Source organism: Dendropsophus ebraccatus, chromosome 7 (assembly GCF_027789765.1).
Source record: "Dendropsophus ebraccatus isolate aDenEbr1 chromosome 7, aDenEbr1.pat, whole genome shotgun sequence".
NCBI lineage: Eukaryota > Metazoa > Chordata > Amphibia > Anura > Hylidae > Dendropsophus > Dendropsophus ebraccatus.
In genome coordinates, this window is record NC_091460.1 from 118,735,429 (window position 1) to 118,751,568 (window position 16,140).

Genomic DNA, 16,140 nt, shown 5'->3' on the forward strand with positions numbered 1-16,140 from the left:
TGTACTTTGAAGAATATAAGATATTAAATATATTCTGGTTTAACATGTTTTTTATTTACTACTTATAGGGGTTATCCAGTGCTACACAAACATGGCCACTTTTGCACTACTTTTGTCACCAGATTGGGTGGGGGTTTGAAACTCAGTTCCATTGAAGTAAATGGAGCTTAATTGCAAACCGCACCTGAACTGGAGACAATAGTAAGGGGAAAGTGGCCATGTTTTTGTAGTGCTGGAACCCCTTTAATTCCTTATTCCTTCAGAGTTTTTATGTCTTTAATATAAATCTACAATGTAGGGAAAAAACTATAAAAGCTATGGAAAATTTAGATGTGCCCAAACTTCTGACTGGTCCTGTTGATAACTGTATGAACATATAGTTACATTCACCAGAGAACACATGCGCCCATATTGTGTAGGCCAAAAATGTGTAGGCTGACAAAGAACGATGGATCTTACACAGACATTTTATTGTGCGTCTCCCTTCAATCATTAATATTACTCTGTATGCTTAGGATCTCTATGTGTTGCCTTTGACCTAAATATTGCCTTTGTACGTCTATGTACTATGCACTTAGCACTTTAAGCCAGTCTACTCAGTGTGCAATGTGTACATACTTTTTTTTTTATGACACAATTAACTCTGTGTACTCTGTGATCCCCTTTGCTGCTTAGTTGTTCCACCTCCTATATTGTATATTTTGTCTGATATATTTATTTGCAAACCAATTTACTTCCCATGTTTAAATTCCTTATTAATAAAGAGTATTTTATGCATTAATTTGTGGTGTTTGGCCATATATTTAAGGTGTTACTGTTGTTATAACTTTCAAAATCTAAATTTAAAGGGAATGTGACATAAAGCATGTTTGCAAAATTCTTTTTTTTCTTTTTTTGTTATCATGCTTTAAAATAAAGCTATACTTACTTGTATCCAGGTTCAGTATCCCGAAGCTTTTTAGTCTTTAACACATGAAATCCCGGCCAGTACCGAGAATCACGGCTTAATGCATCCATCAGTCACATGATTAATGCTATCTCTGTGAGCGTGCTGATGACTTCCTGCGTTTAGTCTCTTTTTTTCAACCAGCACAAGGCTAAAAAGCTGCCTTCAGGAGACTGGACCTGGATAAAAGTAAGTATAGCTTAGTTTACAGCATGAGAACTAAGAAAATAATTATTAATGTAAATTGCAAACCTGCTTTATATCACATCCTCTGTTCATTAAGATTTTAAAAAGTTTTAACTACAGGTATACTTTAAACCTTTGGTCACTATAAAAATTAGTCCCTGAATAGAAATCTACAGTGGTACCTTGGTTTAAGAGTAACTTGGATTGAGAGCGCTTTGCAAGAAGAGCTCGCAGTTTTTCAAAATTGTATCTTGGTTTAAGAGCCTTGCTTTGGTTTAAGAGCTCCCTGTACTGGGTGAGAGGTAAAGTGGGCGAGGGGCATGGTCTGCACAGTGTGGTCTACAGCCCTGTACTCTGACCCAGGAAGTCTCCCTCACCTTCCAAATCATAACAGATCCACTTCAGTCTGCTAGTTACATCAAGGGACAGGACTGTGGAAGTAATCTTTCCATAACTGTAACCCCTCTATTCGCGGGCAGAGAGTGCTGCTGTACTGTGCCTACATATGTCCTGCTCATTCCTACATGCTCCCTGCAGTCTCTGTCAGCCATTGTGTTCCCATCCTCTCATCCTATCATTCCTGATATATTGTGCCTGTACTTACACTCAGCTATACACACTGCTGCTATAATGTGCCTGCACTTACACTCAGCCAGTCACACTGCTATATAGAAAAGTTTCTGTCACTGTACTCCTGCACAGCTCTGTGATTCTCACTTCCTGTTTGTTCTATGCTGAACACCCCCCCCTTCCCCATTGCTGTCATGTGACCACACAGACCTCTGACAGCAGCCCTGCTTCTCTATTGTAGACTGTTGTACTACATTACTGCATTATGGGGATCTACAGCTCCATCCTGCATCTACAGACTGTTGCAGTTTTTTCATTCTTATGCATATAGTATAGTTTATACACCACATGCTGATTGCTATACTCTACACTAACTTATAATATGACATATCCAGCTTTCTAAATGTTTGTTTCATTTGTTTTACCTGATATTCAGAATTTAAAAAAATCATAAATTTTGTGGTGTGGAACCAATTGTCTGCATTTCAATGATTTCTTATGGGAAGGGAAAATTTGCTTTGGTTTAAGAGTGATTTGGATTACAAGCACAGTCCTGGAATGAATTATGCTCATAATCCATGGCACCACTGTATTTCCAATTGACTTAAATGGGTACTCCAGCAAAAGGAATTTCTTATAAACTAACTGGTGTCAGAAAGTTGTGTAGATCTGCTATTTACTACTATTTACTAGGGGAGTGCCATTTCAAGTTATGCCTCAGGCAGCAAAAAAACTAGAATTGTCCCTGCACCTCTGTCCATGACAGTAGCAAATCCCCTTAGAAAACTTCTCCTGCTCCGGACAATTCCTGACATGGACAGTGGTGGCAGCAGAGAGCACTGTGTCATACTGGAAAGAATACATTTTTTGCAGGACATGCAACAGCTGACAAGTACAGGAAGATTTAAGATTATTTTAAATAGAAGTAAATTACAAATCTATATCATTTTCTGACACCAGGTGATTTGCAAGATTTTTTTTGCCAGAGTACCCCTTTAAGTATTACCTGAAACCAAACTGATCAAAGAAATTTGGTGACTATAAAAAGTAGTCCGTGGATAGTAATCTACAGTGATATCTTGGTTTAAGAGTAACTTGGATTGAGAGCGCATTGCAAGAAGATCTCACAGTTTTTCAGAATTGTATCTTGGTTTAAGAGCATTGCTCTGGTTTAAGAGCTTCCTGTACTGGGGCGGAGGGGGAGTGGGAGAGGAGACGGTAATCTCTCCATAACTGTAGGCACAGTACAGCAGAGAGTGCTGCTGTGCTGTGCTTACATATGTCCTGCTCATTCCTTCATGCTCCCTGCAGTCTCTATCAGCTATTGTGTTTCCCATCCTCTCCATTCCTGCTATAATGTGCCTGCACTTACACTCAGCTATACACACTGCTGCTATAATGTGCCTGCACTTACACTCAGCTATACACACTCCTGCTATAATGTGCCTACACTTACACTCAGCCATTCACACTGCTGTATAGAAAAGTTTCTGTCACTGTCCTCCTGCACAACTCTGTGAATCTCACTTCCTGAATATTGCAATCTGAATGCACATCTTCCAGCAACTACTAATAGTAATATGTCAGAAAAAAAGAAACTGGAAAAACAGATTAATATTATATCTTTTTTCCCCATTATTTAACCTTTATACACATTTGGAGTAGTGGATGAACTACGACTGAGAAGCTGTCATAATCCAGGATCACTTTACTTAACCTTTTGTTCATTGCTTCATAGACTAATTACCAAAGTCTGATTTAGTTCATCTGTGGACATCTAGCTGATATACAAGGACTTTACAAGAGATAGGTGCCAGCACTAACCAAATACATAGTTGATTAAATATTGTGTTTGCCATGCTGTTATGTCAGTCTCAAGGTAAGTATTAATAATTTATAGAATCAGTCTGGTTAATCATTTGCACTTGGTTCCAGAAATCATATATATTCATCAGCTTTTCTCATCTTCTCCAGGCTTCCAAGAGGTCCTCCCCAAAGATCTGCAGCCATGAAGTTGGTCACTCTGATTTGCTTGCTCCTCTGCACCATAGTTACTGAGTCAAGACATCTGCAAAAGAGGGATGCAGGTAAGCATTGTTTAGTCTCAGAACTACTTAATAATAATGTAGACGGCATTATTCAGCATTTTATATACTTATTTTATATTTTTAAGTTAAAGGGACCTTGTCAGGAAGAAAAACTTTATAAAAACAGCACATAATAGCTCTCCTGATACGGAGCCCTACTATGTGCCATAGAGTACAGGTTGTTTCCAATATGTTTAAAAAATAGTTTACATATATAAGTTTCATCTGTTTCAGTTTTTTTTGTAAGAAATTGACCACAATTGATAAGTTTATTCCACTAGTTATGACCAGTTTTTTCCTCCTTAGCCTTACAGGGGGGGCATCTATTATAGGGGGCGGCAGCACAGGAGGCCATCTACTTTAGGGGTACACCTCACAATAGGCCATTTACTATAGGGTCAGCTACTATAGGAGGCAGCACCAGAGAAGGTTATGTACCATAGAAGGGACAACTCACATCGGAGCCCTCTTCTGTGGGCAGCGGGACATGGAGACATCTCCTATAGGGTGCTGCACATGTAAAGAGGAGCTGCCAGGGGCCACTCTGCTGCAGGGCCAGGAACACAATGGTTAATGGGGGGGAGGCTCATGACATTTTCTCTCCTTGGAGCGCCGGAGTCAAAAGCTGGAGGAGGCACAATACACTCCTCTGTAGACGGCATGCCTGTGGCGCTCCATAGACTTTCATGGATGAGTCGCCGGATAACCGCAGCGTTCCAATGTGCGGTCTGTCTGGCGGTAGTATTGAAAACAATGGGATCAGTTCAGAGATGCATTTCCCTCTAGCGGTTTTCTACTGTGTCAGAGTGAAACGCTGCCGGATATATGTAAACTAGGCCTAAACTGGTGCACGCTTTATGGTAATGACCAAAAATTAGTCATCAGGATGGGCAACTCCCAAGAACTAGGGTGTCACGCCTGTTATCACACCTATTGAGACTTGATTGGTAAATCAGAGAGACCCCTGTCATCTACTCTGCATGCTGGGAACTCCAGGGGAAGGCAATGGCTAATGCCTTGTCAATCATACCTCAATAGGTTTGGTTACAGCTGACGGGAACTGTCGGCCTTCATAGGAATAAGACATTTACATGTATATTTTACAAAGTGCTTAGTCTAATAGTAGTGTCAAAAGGAGATGACTGTGGTCTACAACCAAATGTTGCATAACAGTGTAATACGTAGGCTCATATAGCAAATGTTTCATACAGTAGTGCCTCAATTAGCCTTTCAGTGTGTTTACACCTAAGTGATTTTTGTTAAATCCATCCACAATTGTAAAAACAACTGAATTCATAAATTACTAATCTGCCAGGTAATCCGCGACTAAACTGCCAGGTATGAACAAGGGGGTGGAGGGAATCTATCAAGACTGACATATGTCATCCCCGCCAACTCATGGGCATGCTGCATTTATGTAGAGGCGCAAAAGTGGAATCTGATTGGTTGCTAGGGGCAACTGAGCCAGTTTCAATTTAAACAATGTTTGATAAATCTTCCCCTGATTCATAACCCTATCACATACACATACTGTCCACCTACATTTGGACCACCCTGTGTATATATATATATATATATATATATATATATATATATATATAATGTGTACTCAAATACATATAACTAATACCTTCCTTTCCTTTCCCTCCGCCTGTATAGAACATCATTCCCGGCATATTGGTCAAATATATGTTACTGTAGGTGAAAACAACTTCAAGCACTTGTGAGTATTATTGATCTTCTTCTTTCATAGTTTTCTATTAAGCTTTAAATAATTCTGCATTGTATTATATGTGGTCAAACAATAACTTAAAAAAAATAATAAAATAATAAAAAAAATTATAATTATTCTACATCTATATTCCCTAAAACTGTATGAAAAAAATTAACTCGCACCTGGTACACGGTAATGATAGTGCCAAGATTTGAATTCATTCATGAAGATCTAGGTATAACAGATAAATAACATGTTGTAGAGTTTTAAGAAAAGGTGCTCCAAGATTAATATATTATGGAGACTACAATAAATTACGGTACTTGGACTGATGAGTGACAGGTCCTCATTAAATGAATCAATATTACTATTCCCATATGTACAGGAGATTTTCACATACAAGTTGCCCATCTGCAAGAAAGTATGTGAACCCATTGCTGCCCATAATCTAATGTGTCATGAGTAAGGGACTTTACCATACAGTTCTTTTCTCTTTCCATGTCCCTTACATGCTATGTAGTATAAATTAGGAGGTGCCAGGTCCCCTTGCCTCCAGTGCCCTGGTGCAAGTAGGTGATGTCTGCCCTTAGTGGGCTAGGTAACAATAATTTACAATATATATATAAATATAATTGATAAAATTATATATACAATATATAAAAAATGTATATAAAGGTATACCCTTATGGATATCAAAGTATAAAATATTTTTATAACCGTAGTTACAATTCCAGGAATAAAGATGTCATTGTGCTGATAATATTCCCATGTTGTTATTTTGTAGAATGATAGTTATTCTTGCTCAGAGCTTCCAGGGATGTTCAGTTGAAGAACATGAAAAAGAGGCAGATGAATTTACCGCCTTTGCTAAAGACTGTGCAGATCACGAAGAAAAGGAAGAATGCAAGAAACCAATGGTAGGAAGGTTTGCTAGTGATAATACCATAGTGATGCTTTCTACAACAGCCCCACCTTGCACTCTCAATAGAAATCAGTATAAATGATGAACCTTCAATCATTTTATAGTAACACAGAAGACTGAAAGCCGAAAAAGATCACCTGCTCCTTCTAGTCCGCCCTTTTAGTATTTCCCTTCTTATTATCTTGATATATGTTCATCCAAGGCAGGTTTAAATTCAGTTATTGTAGATTTACCTACCACATCTGCTGGAAGTTTGTTCCAAGCATCTACTACTCTTTCAGTAAAGTAATATAATGTAATATAATGTTTAAATTTAGTTATTGTAGATTTACCTACCACATCTGCTGGAAGTTTGTTCCAAGCATCTACTACTCTTTCAGTAAAGTAATATAATCTCAAGTTGCTTCTGGTCTTTCCCCCAACTAACCTCTCACTGTGTCCTCTTGTTCTTGAGTTCAGTTTTAAAAACACTCCCCTCCTGAACCTTATTTAGTCCTTTAACATACTTAAAGGTTTCAATCATGTCCCCCCTTTCTCTTCTTTCCTCCAGACTATACAGATTCACATCCTTGTTTTTATGCCTGACACCCTCCACCATTTTTGTAGCCCATGTTTGGACTTGTTCTATTTTATCAATAACCTTTTTTAGGGGAGGTCTCCAGAACTGGACACAGTATTCCAGATGTGATCTCACTAGAGCTCTAAACAGCAGGATCACAATCTCCCTCTTCCTACTGGTTATATCTCTAGCTATACAGCCCAGCATACGATTTGCTTTCCCCACCGCCTGGTTGCCCTGGTGACTCATTTTAAGGGTGTCAGAAATCACTACCCCTAAATCCTTCTCTTCTGAAGTCTTTGCCAACACAGAACTGCCGATATAATATTCAGATTGAGGATTCCCTCTCCACAAGTGCAGGAGGAATCCTGTATCTGAGTATAATATAGGCATATCTATGGGTTGACACCAATGCCAGTAGAGAAACATTCCATATTACAGGATCTTAATGGAAATAAATCTGTTTGATACTTGATTTTAAGATGCCTCACACATCATCTCACACCCAAATAATAAAATGCCATATCTGATTACTTTTCTTTTGTGTCCTTGCAGATAACTATATTCCACGATAAAATGTGTAATCTTCCAGGATTGAAAGACCGTTATCCCTGGAGTGAAACGTGTTGTCCCATGGCAGAGCCAGAGAGAGAGAAGTGCTTCCATGACCACAGAGATATTATAGAAGAGGAATATCAACCGCCAGAAGCTGAAGCTGCATGTAAAAATCATAAAGAACATCATGAACATGCTTACCACCTGTAAGTGCTTACACATATTCATTCTTTTCCTTCTTTATCACAACTTCCTTCTCTAGTTCTGTATTTTTATTTAGTATATAAAGTAGAGATGAGTGAACCGAACTTTACGAACCAAGGCTTATTGTGAACGTACAAGAGAACCAAATTTATTGCAAACTTCATAACCAGTTTGTAAAGATGGCAGCTGCACAATTTAATAGGCATAAAAAACAAAAAAGAGCCTATGCTTACCTGTTTGCACTCCTCCTAAGGGTCTCCGGTGTCCCCTGCCAGCTTCTTTTGTGTATATTTATTTATCACAGCATGTTTTTGTTCTAATGTTGCTGTTGGAACCAAAAAATATCAACACTGGAACCAAAACATGCTAGTAGAATGAAATATACACAAAAGAAGCTGGCGGGGGAGAAAGCAATCAGCGTATATAGCCTCTGTTCAAAGCAAGCATACAGAAAACTAACTGTATGCAACTGTTTAATCCCCTAAAATAATATAATTTACATGGGGCAATCGATGACAGGGTGCAGATACCTGGCACCCACACTGATAATCTGGCCAGCATCCACATTGTGTAGCTGTGGCGATGTGTAACTGCAGCTCATGTCCTGTTTACTTGAACGGGACCTGAGCTGCAGTTGTGCATTGTCACCTCTACACAATGAACGGAGACATCTATGTAGTGTGGGCACCTAACAGCTGTAGTGTTGGCACCCCATCCATCAGTCCATTAGGCCCGGAAAACACTGGGGTTTATTGTTATTTATTGCCCAATAAATTGTTTTGAAACTTTACATTATACTTTATATTTTTATTCCCCACAAATTTCAATGCTTCTGCTTACAGTCAGTGAATGGAAACAGATTTTTACATCTAGAGGCTTATATAAGCTTGTCTTGATCATGTCCTTACCCGGCATCTACTTTTAGCTGGGAAAGTTCCAGAAACTGATTAGTAATTGAAGCAGAAAGTATATCGGGAGCTGCATAATTTTTAGCATATAAACAGGAAAGCCTATTGTAGTAAATTAGATGTATGGTTGTTCCCACTATACTAACTGCATTACTTGTATATTTTTAGCTACATTGATAGTGTCGCTAAGAGGCACCCAAGTATGTACCCCCCAGCAGTTTTGGGAATTGCTGATCAATATGACCATCTTATCACTGAGTGCTGTGCGGCTGAAGAGAAGGCAAAATGTTTCCAAACTAAGGTACGGCATAAAGATCTTACAGCAACATTATAGTTATGAATATGTTAAATAAAAAAAAAATGGGTGCAGCATGTGCAGGAAATTAATTTGAGTAAGAGAGCACACATATGTCATACGACCTGGACCGGTAGTACTATTAGGCACACCACTATATAAAGGGGAGAGCACCCCTCCACCACCCGACGTCTCTCAGCTGAGCTCAGTAATGATACAGGTCCATCCACCAGCTCCACTTCCGAGGGATTTGCACCACTGAGTGCACCCTTCCTCCTATTCTTTATAATATATCTTATAGTATTATAATAGTCATCTTATGCAAAAAGGGAGTAAACAATTACAGTTTTATTTTTTTGTATATTTAATTTATAATACCAAGCCACATATAATATAATATAATATAAATAACTTATAATACCGAGGCATAAATAATAAAATATAATTTATAATAACGAGGCATATATAATATAATTTACAATACCGAGGCATATATAATATAAATAATTTATAATACCGAGGCATATATAATATAATTTATAATAACGAGGCATATATAATATAATTTATAATACCAAACCATATAAAATATAATATAATTTATAATACCAAGGCATATATAATATAATTTATAATACCAAGGTATATATAATATATAATATAATTTATAATACCAAGGCATATATAATATAATTTATAATACTGAGGCATATATAATATATAATATAATTTATAATACTGAGGCATATATAATATAATATAATTTATAATACTGAGGCATATATAATATAATATAATTTATAATACCAAACCATATATAATATAATATAGTATAATTTATAATACCAAGGCATATATAATATAATTTATAATACCGAGGCATATAATATATAATATAATTTATATTACCGAGGCATATATAATATAATATCATTTATAATACCAAGCTATATATAATATAATTTATAATACCAAGCCATATATAATATAATTTATAATACCGAGGCATATATAATATAATTTATAATACCAAGCCATATATAATATAATATAATATAATTTATAATACCGAGGCATATATAATATAATATAATTTATAATACCAAGCCATATATATAATATAATATAATTTATAATACCAAGCCATATATATAATATAATATAATTTATTATACCAAGCCATATATAATATAAAATAATTTATAATACCAAGCCATATATAATATAATATAATTTATAATACCGAGGCATATATAATATAATATAATTTATAATACCAAGCCATATATAATATAAAATAATTTATAATACCAAGCCATATATAATATAATATAATATAATTTATAATACCGAGGCATATATAATATAATATAATTTATAATACCAAGCCATATATATAATATAATATAATTTATAATACCAAGCCATATATATAATATAATATAATTTATTATACCAAGCCATATATAATATAAAATAATTTATAATACCAAGCCATATATAATATAATATAATTTATAATACCGAGGCATATATAATATAATATAATTTATAATACCAAGCCATATATAATATAAAATAATTTATAATACCAAGCCATATATAATATAATATAATATAATTTATAATACCGAGGCATATATAATATAATATAATTTATAATACCAAGCTATATATAATAGAATTATGCCTCATTGGTGCCGTTCTTTTCACTATACAACAGACATCTATCACATTATCTGTCCGTTATTGTATTTTTTTATGTACAATGCATTGATAAATGTTCTGTGTGAACCTTTCCGTAGAGAAGTTCAGACACAGTAGTTGCAGTCCCTAGTATATGTTCTCAGGAATAAAAGAAGAATTCTAGGTCTTTAGTTTATTTCTCCCCCCGCAGCAGGCAGGCAGGCAGGCAGGCAAAAAACATGATATCGGTAGGACGGTAATGTCTTGCAGCAGGACAACGATCTTCATTGGTTAGTTTATGTGCCAGTCTGCAGCGGAGAGAAAAATAAAAAGAAAACTGGAGTGCTTCTTTAAGTGGCTACAAAAGGAACCCATTTAACTTGACTTTGCTTTTACTTTTTGTCATTAACCTTTTTTTTTTTTTTCCTTTTTGTTTCGTTTCTTTCAGTTCCCTGAAATCGTAAAAACTACACTTTACATTGAGCATAAGCAGAAGCATGTTTGCCATATTCTTTCCAAATTCCCAGAAAGAGTCTATTCAGCCATGTAAGTTCCACCTACAGAAAAAAAAAACAGCTTGAATATTGCTCAATACAATCATGGTAGAGAGAGCCAAGGGATTGTATTTAAAGGGGTTATCCAGCGAAAATCTTTTTCTTTCAAATCAACTGGATTCAGAAAGTTATATAGATTTGTAATTTACTTCTATATTAAAATATCAAGTGTTCCCATACTTATCAGCTGCCGTATGTCCTGCAGGAAATAGTGTTTTGTTTTCAGTCTGGCACAGTTCTCTGTGCTGCCACCTCTGTCTGAGGCTATGTTCACACAACGTCAAAAATGGAGAAAAAACTTTTGATTTCGCTATTTAAAAAAACGTCCGTTTTTGCAGTAATTTAACTGACTTCAATGCAATTGTATTGAAGTCAATGGGAAGACGGACGTCCTATGCACACAATGCATTGAAAAACGGACGTTTTTGCCGCGGACGTCAAAATAATGAACATGAACATTATTTTCGGACGATTTTTGCAAATAGCGGACGTTTTTAATTAGTTGTTCACACACAGCTCTTCTTTTGTCACCGTTCTTTCTCCGTTTTTACTATTAAACTCAATGGATTATTCAATTAAGCCACAATCAAAGGCCAATTAGTAACCCCAAACTAAAATAATGTGCAAACACCCGTCATTGCACTAAGGGGATGCCAGGCTTCGAAAAACGTCGGTTATTTTAGACTCAAAATAACGGACGTCATTTTAAACGTTTTTTAGTGAGAATTAGGGGAGGAACAGAAAGCCATATACCTGCAGAGTCTATAAAGGCACATACGTTGACTTGTAGGAAGATGTAGACCATTTCCAAAATTGCTTCATTTTTCATTTTCGATGCTTGGAAACAATGAAAACACATTGATTGAAAAAGTGAACGTTCCCCTTTAAATGTGATTAAAGTGTTTCACGTTTGGCGCTGCATCAATAAGACACTAACCTGTTTTTATTCCCCTATGTGTTTTTCTCTACATCAGGAAAATAGCCAAAATCTCCCAGAAACACCCTGCCGCTAGCTTCGAAACTGTGCAAAAATTCACTGCTGAATCTCTGCATATGAGTAAGGACTGCTGTAAGGGCGACGTGGTGGAATGTATGGTGGAGAGGGTAAGACGACTGTCGCATATATAAATGGATGTAGTTAGGTGGTACATTGATGAAATTATCCTATAAAGCAGGGGCAGGGAACCTTCGGCCCTCCAGCTATTGCAAAACTACAATTCCCATCATGCCTGGACAGCCAAAGCGATGTAGTAAAGCAATAGATAGTGTACATAAAAATGATCTCATCAATATAAAGCAGTCTGCATTCATTACAGCTGTTAAAGAGGTACTCCAGCCTGGGGTTATTTTTATTGTATGGCCGGGGAAGGGGTGGATATAGAGGCGGCCGGTCATTTACCTCCCCAGTTCGAGCACCGGGTCCCAGATCGCACTTTCCCATTCCCCCATCCCGCAGACGCTTCCTTGTCTGAGCTGCCTTGAGACATCACGTCCAGACCAGACCAGGAAGCAGATGCGGGACGGGAGAACTGGGCGGCGCGATCCGGGACCCGACGCTGGAACCAAGGAGGTAAGTGACCGGCAGCTTTTATATCCACCCCTCCCCGGCCGTACACTGATAATGACCCCAGCCCGGAGTACCCCTTTAAGGACTAGAGATTCAGGATTATAGATGTGCTGTTATATATTTTATATACGTTGAATCCCACAGGTTCACATTTTAGAGACATAAGGGGGGATTTAAGAAGACCGGCCGATTCACTAAGAGGCGCATGCGCCCGACGTACCAGATCCAGCAGTTGTAGATTTGAATCATGATTTACACCGTAAATTATGATAAGAGAGGCGTGGGAGGAGGCCACGCCTCCTCCCCGCCTTGCCGCCTTCCCGAGCCATGCCTCCTCCCCGCCTTTCCACGCCTCCCGAGCCCTTCCACCCGCCCATCCGGGAGCAGGGGATACGCCAGGGAGAAGGGGCGAATCTGCGCCTTCTCTTTGGCGTATACCTCGGACGCGACATTCATAAATGTCCCCATTGTATTCTCTACTTGTATCAATTCTCCCAAGGGTAAATACCACTATAACATAGCATACAATGGAACATTCCACAAGTCATATACAATCAGGCAAACAGAAGTACACTATATATGCCCTATAGTCTAATAACTATCTACTCCTCTGGATTGGTCATCGGTATTAGATCAGAGAAAGTACCATTAATTAAATTTACTATAGGCCCTGAGCTGTTCACCAAGCCTGGGCCCCTCAACCCCACTGTAACTATGGCAACACTAGCGTGGTGTTCCTAGTACAGGACAGATAATGTCACGATGCCCTGATTTGTGCAAAATTGTGGTAAAAAAGCTGCGATTCTTTGCAAATCATGGCAGAACTGTAGCCAGGAGACAATACACCACTGAAAATATAAGTCTTTTTGGGTGGCCATGTACCCCCTGGAGCTCAGGGCCCCGGGCTACCACCCGAAACGGACCTATTATAATCCGCTACTGGTACCACTCCTGACACCCCCCAGAAGCGCTGTGCTTGCTCAGGCACTGCAGACTCCTTAAAGTTTATTACTTCTCATCTTTGCGATACTGTATTTTTATTAGTGGTATCTTCTTCTAGGACCGATTTTATTGTAGGTGGTTAAAGTATTGATATGGCCATATAGCGTTGCACATATGGTTAATACTGTATATCTTTGCTTGGCAGATGGAATACACCCAACATATCTGTGACAATAAGGAAAAGCTTTCACCCAACTTGGCCCCTTGTTGTGAAAAGCCTTTACTTGAGCGCACACCCTGTATCATGGCCTTACCTAAAGATGACATCCCAGCAGATCTGCCTAAAGAGATTAAGGAGTTTGTAGAGGATGAACATGTGTGCAAGAATTTTGCAGATCATAAGGACGTTCACCTAGCCAAGTAAATATACATATATTGACATTCAGAAAAAAAAAAAAAAAAACAACCCTGTCCTGGACTCTCAGCTTACAGTGTTCAATACTGCTCTATAATGTCATTAAAGGGAAACCGTCACCATAAAAAAAAGCATCATATTATTGAGCAGAGTGATATACTCTATATATTTATGGGAAAAGATTCTGTATAACTTTTAAGTTATTGACTGAAATATCTAATCATTTAATGATAAAGAGTCCAGTCTATTGAGTAACACCGCCCACTGGACTCCTCAACACAGAATGATCAGGGATTTCAATCAACATGTTACAAGTTATACTGAGTCTTTTCCCATAAAGATATATATCAATCTACTCAGCTCTTCCTGTTCTATAACATGATAGCAATAGATTAAATAGCATTGTCTTGGTGACAGATACCCTTTAATGCTGCTGTTGCTACTAATCTCCATCCCACGTATTATCAAAACATTTGACACGTCATCAGGCATGTCAAAAGTAAGTTGGTCTCACTGCTGTGATCATGTCATTTATTCCTGACAATGTAACTCTATGAGACTACATTGTCGGCACTTGTGGCCGGCCCAGGGAGTGGATTGCACTACTGCCGTGCTCTCTTCCCGACTATATCTCTTGATCACAGCAGGTCTCAGCAGTGTTCAAAAACTTTTGATACTTTATATCAGAAAAACGTCTTTTTCTTATGTACAAACACATGACAACTTTAACATGTCATAGAGACGTGAAGTTTTGATCGGTACGGGTGTTAGTACCAATCGGGAGAACGAACGGGAGAGGACCCCGCTTTGTGTTAGGCTCATAATGGAGCTCTATGGAGCCCGACTTTTTTTTTTTTTTTCTTAGACCGAACAGGGCTGCAGTGAGGTCTCCTCCCGATTGGTACGGGTCTGAACACTCAGACCTAGACCGATCAAAATTTTTGACATGTCTCTGACATGTCAATTTTCTTTTTTTTTTACAAATGACAGGTACACTTTAAGTTTTCAGATGTTTTATTCATATGAGGTTTTAGTATCTACCGATCTATTGCCTAATTTGTATTTTCTACATATTAAAAATTTTTATGTCAGTTTTTCCCTCTGTGCGAAATGTTGTGAAAAGTTATAAATAAACCCTATAAAAATGTAGTTAATTAGGGTAATATCATAAAATATTACTATTTTATGTATATGAGAGGAGATAATGACCAAATGCTTGCAATATACCATACAATATACCTCTAATTCCATACAAATGTACACCCAATACCATGCAATATATCCCTAATATTGCTTTAATGTTTGTGCTTTTGTAGATTTCTTCATGAATTTTCAAGAAGGCATCAAGAACTGTCTGTGCTGTCTCTTCTGAGAGTCGGTAAGGGCTATGAGGGTGTCCTTACAAAGTGCTGTGCACAAGAAAATTCTCTGGAGTGCCTCAAGCCTGTGGTATGACTACTTACCCAGACACTTACCTCTCAGTTAAAGTGATACTGTACATCCTGGAGTTTTTTTTTATTTACTGTGATCTTTTTGTTACTTTGCAGCATGAAATGCTTGCAACTGGAATCAAAGACAGCCAAGCTCTAATAAAGCAAAACTGTGATATTTATGAGCATGTTGGACCTTATGGGTATCACATTGTGTAAGTGTACACAAAAATGTTAAATCTTAAATTATCTGAGAACACATCATCTGCCTTGATAAGTATAGTGGAACTAGGAGGGTGGGAGGTACGTACAGGTCCGTAAGTACAGGTAAAATCAGGGCAAAAAATTTGCTGTGGTATAGACGACAATAGGGGGCAGAGTTTCATTAAAGGGGTATTCCAGAAAGGGAAAATAATTTATATATATATATATATATATATATATCACATTAAAAGTTATACAGATGTTTCTAAATAATGTATTACCTCGTCTGTGCAGTCCTGCGACACTGGTGGTTCGATGACATCTGGCCTCTGCAATCTCCTGCTCCCTCTGCTCCCCCCATTCTCAGGAGACAAAGATCATGTGACCACTGTCTCA

The 16,140-nt window shown here is 37.5% G+C and overlaps 1 protein-coding gene across 4 annotated transcripts in view; it reads left to right on the forward strand.

Moving 5' to 3' along the window:
* The first annotated feature begins 3,663 nt into the window (after positions 1-3,663).
* Positions 3,664-16,140, forward strand: part of LOC138797738 (albumin-like) — a 467,413-nt gene continuing 454,936 nt past the window's right edge. For all 4 annotated transcript variants that reach the window (XM_069978324.1, XM_069978321.1, XM_069978322.1 and 1 more), the window contains exons 1-10: positions 3,664-3,789; positions 5,449-5,512; positions 6,288-6,420; positions 7,540-7,745; positions 8,820-8,952; positions 11,081-11,178; positions 12,161-12,290; positions 13,901-14,115; positions 15,427-15,559; positions 15,658-15,755. In XM_069978324.1, the coding sequence (XP_069834425.1) occupies positions 3,711-3,789; positions 5,449-5,512; positions 6,288-6,420; positions 7,540-7,745; positions 8,820-8,952; positions 11,081-11,178; positions 12,161-12,290; positions 13,901-14,115; positions 15,427-15,559; positions 15,658-15,755 (1,289 nt within the window). In that variant the 5' untranslated portion in view covers positions 3,664-3,710. The remainder of the gene's footprint in view (positions 3,790-5,448; positions 5,513-6,287; positions 6,421-7,539; positions 7,746-8,819; positions 8,953-11,080; positions 11,179-12,160; positions 12,291-13,900; positions 14,116-15,426; positions 15,560-15,657; positions 15,756-16,140) is intronic.